Source organism: Sinocyclocheilus anshuiensis, unplaced genomic scaffold (genome assembly GCF_001515605.1).
Source record: "Sinocyclocheilus anshuiensis isolate Anshui unplaced genomic scaffold, SAMN03320099.WGS_v1.1 scaffold11, whole genome shotgun sequence".
In the NCBI taxonomy this organism is placed as follows: Eukaryota; Metazoa; Chordata; class Actinopteri; order Cypriniformes; family Cyprinidae; genus Sinocyclocheilus; species Sinocyclocheilus anshuiensis.
In genome coordinates this window covers 1,859,469-1,866,095 of record NW_015551076.1, presented here as the reverse complement: position 1 = coordinate 1,866,095, position 6,627 = coordinate 1,859,469, and the positions used below count along the sequence as shown (strand labels likewise).

Here is a 6,627-nt window from a genome sequence, read left to right as displayed (position 1 = left end):
AAATATCCATATTCAAAACGTAATAATCACTTGAATCTAGCTTGCGCCCCCTGTTGTAAAACGGAAGCAGTTCGGGGGGGATGACGTATGAGGTCAGATTTGCGCATGCGCGGCTCAGAAGTGACGCACGCGGAGAGACCAAATCAAAACAGCGATCACTAATTAGAAGTACAAAACGAGGATTTGTAAAGAAGAATGTCGGAGGATTTCGATATAAGCCAAGAGGAGACTTGTTTTCCTTTGCTAAAGTAAGAAAACTTTGCTTCTTTTGATCCTGTAAACAAACGTTGGTTTTCACGAGACTCACCAGCATGCGCAGCGCTGACCTCATACGTCATCCCCCCAGAACTGCTTCTGTGTGTAACTGTTGGCGCAAGCTAGATTAAAGTGATTATCACGTTTTGAATATGGATATTTTTCTTACAAAAACGCATCGATTCGCTACAGGAGGCCTTTGTTCACCCCCCGGAGCCGTGTGAGACACTTTTTTTGTGGAAGGGTGCTTTTTATTTCACGTCTTTTGAACCGAAAGAATGCAACACCCGCTGAGTACAACGATAGAGCTAGAAAGATCAAAGACAATTTTTAATATAACTCCGAATGGATTCGTCTGAAAGAAGAACGTCATATACACCTAGGATGGCTCTGGGGTGAGTGAAACGCAGCCTATTTTCATTTTGAGATGAACTAACCCTTTAAGCAAGACGCAGTACTCGTTCCCGTATCTCAGGGAACCAAGGTTACGTTAGTAACCGAGTACGTTTTTTTATTTCTGTGATGATGTAATTGGCACAGACTTCCCTTTTGAAGGTTACACAGAAATGAGACTTTTGCTTTCAGCGTCAGCTATTTGACACACTCATGTTTTGTTAATGTAACCCAGACACAAGCAGCATTAAAATGATTTGATAATGATTCATTTATGATTGACAGCTAATAATTGTAGCAGGGTTGAATTCATTCCCACTGAATATCCCATTTCATTTGAAAATACTTGAGATAAATGGGTTGCGAACCCTGTTTTATGCTGACTTATTACTTTTATGCTGTTATTTAGATTTTGTTTATTTTTATTTTTTTTTCTGGTAAATGTACATTTCTCATTCTCTTGTTCTCTTTACAGGGCTTTTTTGTGTCAGTGTTCTACTGCTTTTTGAACAGTGAGGTAAGAAAGCTTCTTCTTCTGATTCCACCCTGTTTGCCCAAGTATGCTCACAGCTTTACTAAAGCGATGGGTCTGTTCTTTGAAGTGCAATGCAAACAGTCTGAGTAGGGGCGTAGCAGCACTTTTAGTAAAAGGTTGTTCTGTCCCCCGCACTTTGTTTTTACCCACCGCAAGGGAGAAAAAAAAAGTTTGGCAAAAGGCGGGATCGAACCCGGGTCGATCGCGTCAAAAAGCCGACGACACACGCTTATTTATCTGCGCCACTGGAGCGGATGTTTTACAGCCACTTTTAACTAAATGTAAATAGACACCCCGTATTTGTTTTCAGAATTGTGATTTGTTTTGCACTTCTCGGCCACCGTAGTTATGTCATGATGACACAAATCACGCGATCAAATTGCTACGTTATGATTTGATCTAACGGGGCATCTACACCGGATGTGAGTGATGCGACAAAATAACGCGTTAAGAACGAGGCATGTGACCTCGCGCTGGATCCAGTGTGTGTTATATGCTCTCCTACTTGTAAGTCGCTTTGGATAAAAGCGTCTGCTAAATGAGTAAATGTAAATCATCTTGTAAATCAGCAAATGCAAATATGGACAGCATAACTGATTATTGGGTTCTTTTGTCGCGTCGTGCCACTCGCGTCCGGAGTAGAATTATCCTTTCCCAATAAAGCAAAGTTGTTTTGCGCCGAATATTTATGATATCTCATCATACTTTATCATATTTTAGTAGACTACTTTAATTCATTACAACTATGTTCTTAACTTTAACTGGTCTGCCACTGACAGAGAGAGAGGGGAGGGCAGTTGCTCGACCTCTCCAGAATCTATACAGGTCTTGAAAGAAGAGAATTATTTTAAGGCAGTGTTTTTTTTAACTGGGACTACTTGCCAATGTTTTAAGGAATTAAACATTAATATATATTTTCATTTTATGTTCAAATTGTTAAATAAAATTTGTTGTATAGGTAAAGGCAGTGTGTTCCAATAGTTTTTAAAGACACTTTTTTTTTGTCCAACTGTTAAGTATTAGGATAAAAGTTATCGTTTAAGTGTAGTGTAACAGAAATATTGTGCATAAAATATCTTTATTTAATAAAAATAAAGTATAGATGTCCACAGTGGTCTCAAAGTCCCAAGTCCTGCAGTTGTTTTTGAATTAGGGTTAGAGTTAATGTTTTTGAGTCTGATACCACAAAAAATAGGTCCCTGTAAGCTGTCTTGCTTCCTGTATTTGTTGTATAGGTAAAGGCAGTGTGTTCCAATAGTTTTTAAAGACACTTTTTTTTTGTCCAACTGTTAAGTATTAGGATAAAAGTTATCGTTTAAGTGTAGTGTAACAGAAATATTGTGCATAAAATATCTTTATTTAATAAAAATAAAGTATAGATGTCCACAGTGGTCTCAAAGTCCCAAGTCCTGCAGTTGTTTTTGAATTAGGGTTAGAGTTAGTGTTTTTGAGTCTGATACCACAAAAAATAGGTCCATGTAAGCTGTCTTGCTTCCTGTAAGCTATCATGGCATGTTCCCAAAATTGCCATTAGGGTGCTCTAAAACACGCCAATTTGTATTCTATATAGAAGTTATTATGTGAACATGAATGTACTTTGTACATTATGTACATAATTTGTTTGGCCGTTGAGGATCACATCACCTGACAGCTGTCCCCCCCACTTTTAAAATGGTAAGTCTGAGTAATTTGGGCAATTCAGATTTCTTCAGCAATGGTTGTCCAATGAGACCCAGCCAAAAAAAGAATCACATCGAGACCCTCCTAACTCACCATTAACCCAAAACCACCTTTTTGGCAGTCAATAACTATAAAAACCGACTCCGCTCATAAAATATTAATTCCTGCGAGGTCTAAATCTGGCTTGTATTACATGCCCTTTGAAAAGGACAGTAAACCTTTGGGAACTTCCAGCCAAAATATTCCTCTTTAGCGTCGTGCCCAGATCGCAAACGCAAGCACATCTTAAGCATCATGTTGTACCCCTAAGCGAACATGCTTACAGGTGCTGTAAAAATATCCAGGATTGGATCCGTCTGGGCTGATTTCTTTGTCATTTTAGCCAGTGAACAAGTTCAAGGCAAGCAGGAAACTGTGGGGCTTGATCTGAGGTCGCCCTGAATCACAGATAGATATCAGAATACACGAGCAAAGCAGAGAGTACAGTGTTGCTTAAAGTCAAAGCAATAACATTGATCTGTTCCCGGTACATATAAAAGGGACACCGCAATGTCAGACACAAGACCTCCAAAAAAATACCAATGTCATCGGCGTTGTGATACTTCCGAAGGTGCTTTTGGCTCCAACGTGAAAAAACCTGTGGTACTAAATTACAGCTGCAATAACAAACACTTCGTACTGAAAGTCAAAGGACAACAGAGAAATGATCTGGCTTGGAAGTGCAATAAAGCACTTTCTTGCAGCCAGATAGTATTTTGCTCACTTTATCTCAATGTGTTGCATCATAGTTTTTTTAATTTGATTACCAGTGAAAGCTATTTAAAAGTTTAACCAAAAATGAAAATTTCATCATTGTTGTTCCAAACTTGTACACTGTGTACACTGTCCTCATTTTTTTTCTTTAGCATGCAATAAAAATGTGTGTTTATGCACACTTTCAGGCTCCAGTATAGGGACAGAAAAGGTTCACACGACTTCTGAACTTGCTTTGAGGGAGAAACAGACCAAAATTCACGTCTTTATTCACAGAAACATCTTGAAATGTTATTCACGATTTAAACTGTCAAGTCACAATACACATGAGAATCAGTGAAATTTGAGTGTAGCTTTAATAATTGACTGTATAACATTTACTTAACCATACCTCTTTTAAAGCATGGTTACTCTATTTATGTCCGTCAAACAAAATGTCTTCATGAGTTTGATCTCTCACTGATGTACCAGATGATTTTGGAATAAATTGCTTAAAATGCAGTTCATCTTTGCACAACAAAAATTTAATAAAAATGTTATGTTGAAACACTAAATATAACTTTAGAAGACAAAAGGTTGAGTCTGCAAATGAACAAAACTACATTAATTAGCCTCTTGTATCTTGTATGGCATGTACCATAACAAGACCATCATGATGCTGGGAATTTGTCGAAAGAAAGTAGGTTCATATATGTCACAGTAAGTTTGACAGACAAATCAGTGCTGTGTCAATCTTGTAAGGTCAATTAAGCTTGTCTGTGACCAGTTTTAAAGCTAATTTTGAAGGAATGGTTGAAAAGAGTTGTGATGTTACATGTGTACATTTTTATGATTAAATATATAGATGGTAAGCAGCCATGAAAAACTCAGTCTATACTGCCTCAGTTACAATTATGTACTTAGGAAAGCACAGTTAGACTTTCATGCTTGTGTGAGCTGAAAGAAAAAGTGAATGTCGGGGATTATTTTCAGCAAATACTCTGAAAGCTGTTTTTCAAACATTGCTTTAAGTGTCAGCAGTCAGTGACCCAAGGGGTTTTACGCTTTTAGATAAATACAGAAAAAGAGAGAGTCAAGCTCTTAGAGCACAGTCAGAAGTTTCTTCTCTACATTGATTTTTCATCGCTTGGCATGAGTTTGACCTCCTGGATTCATCTTCTGAAAACCCCACTTGACACCCACCACCAAGGTTAATTACATACAGAACCAGAGCTTTGCTGTTCACTTCTGATCTACTGTGGAGACTGACCTTTGACCCTCAGGGGCATGGGCAACTGTTCATACTGTGCCATAGGCTGCCAGCATCTGTTTCATGTCTATTCAAACTGTGGCCACTCAGAGTTTTAAGTTAAGAATATTCTGAATTAGGACTGGGCAAAAAATCGAATGCGATTTTCATGCGAACTGACAAGCTACACAAAATCACGTTCAAATTCGCAGGCGATTCATTGCCGATTTTGAACGTGATTTTGTGTAGCTTGTCAGTGAACTACGGCTCTGTGTAGTAAATGCCGCTCCATCTGAAAGCACGTGCTGGAGATTTACTACTAATCACCAGAAGCGGCTTTACTGACGAGATGCGCATGAAAATCGCATTCGATTTTTTGCACAGCCCTATTCTGAATGCAACTTCTTTGATAATTAAATTGCATAATAACTGTAGGTAAACAAAATTGGTAATGTTAATAATTTGCCATTTTAATTAGATGGGGTACAATGTGGCTAAAGGCGCCCCGGGGTAAAAGGCACCTTCGATTTTATTTTCCGCTAAACCACTAGATGGCACAAAAACTTGGTGTAGCACTTATCGAAACGTCCGCTTTTCAAGATGCACGTCAGACTCCCTGTGCAAACAAAAATTATTACATTATTAATATTACAATAAATTATTATTACAATAGCAAAATTAATGTTTAAATATTATACATATACATACATACACATATTATGTCTATATATACACTGTGTGTATATATATATATATATATATATATATATATATATACACACATATGCAGCACGTGTATAATGTATATGTATGTGTATGTGCTTGTATACACTGTATTATGTAAACAAATGTTTGGTCAATATAGCATCCTTCAGCTCCTGGCTTGAATCACAATGATTTGAATTCTAAACATGTTTGAAAGTTTTACATGTTTTTCTGCTTCAGCGGCTTGTGAAGTGTTTACTGGTTTAAATTTCAGCGCAGGCAGCATTGTTGACAAGCTTTGGTGACTTCGAATCAAAACCCTAATCTGGCGAGAGAGCAATAGGCGTGGAAGCTGTACGCTGTCCATATAGCGCACTGGAGCGCTGACAAATATTTGTCCGTTGACCGCTTCAAAGACAGGCCCCCTACAAAGTGTATTGAATGAGGTGGAGACAGAGAGGAGGTTTAAATGTTTACTCCGACATCCATCTGATTGATTTGCAGAGAGCGAGGCCTTTTACAGTCTTTCTGAGAGCCGATACATTGATTCAGTGAAACGGCCCCCTCCGAATTACTGTCTAAAGGTCCAGGTTTTTCTCATATGACCACAGCCGTCTGATTATTTCCTCTGTATTTAAACTTTATTTGGCATTTTAGTTGTCAAAGGACTGTAACAATTTCAACCTTTGCTGACAGCACAGCTTAAGGAAATGCCACAAGTTTGGTTGCTAACTCCCTGGTTGCTATGATAGAACGCTGAGTATGCAAACAATGCACTGTAAATAGGTTGCTGTAAATTTTACAGTACAGTACAATATGTCTTTACTGTATTTTATTTACAGTATTATTACCGTATTTTCATTTACAGTATCAGTACTGTACAGTTTCTTTTAATTTAGTTACAAAAAAAATTTACCTGTAAAAAACAATCCAATTGTGATACTGCACTGTAAACCATGATTTTTACCATACCCAGCCCCCCCCCACAATAACTCATGAGCTTTAGTTCTGATAATATTATTTTTAATTGTTGAACATTTTCTTTTTAAAAGTACAAATTACAAATCTTGACCTCTCA

General features: G+C 37.7%; 1 protein-coding gene across 1 annotated transcript in view; it reads left to right on the top strand.

The window, feature by feature from the left end:
- Window positions 1-6,627, top strand: part of LOC107662410 (corticotropin-releasing factor receptor 1-like) — a 140,198-nt gene that overhangs the window by 125,172 nt on the left and 8,399 nt on the right. The window contains exon 13 of the mRNA XM_016452431.1: window positions 1,124-1,165. Coding sequence (XP_016307917.1) covers window positions 1,124-1,165 — 42 coding nt within the window. The remainder of the gene's footprint in view (window positions 1-1,123; window positions 1,166-6,627) is intronic.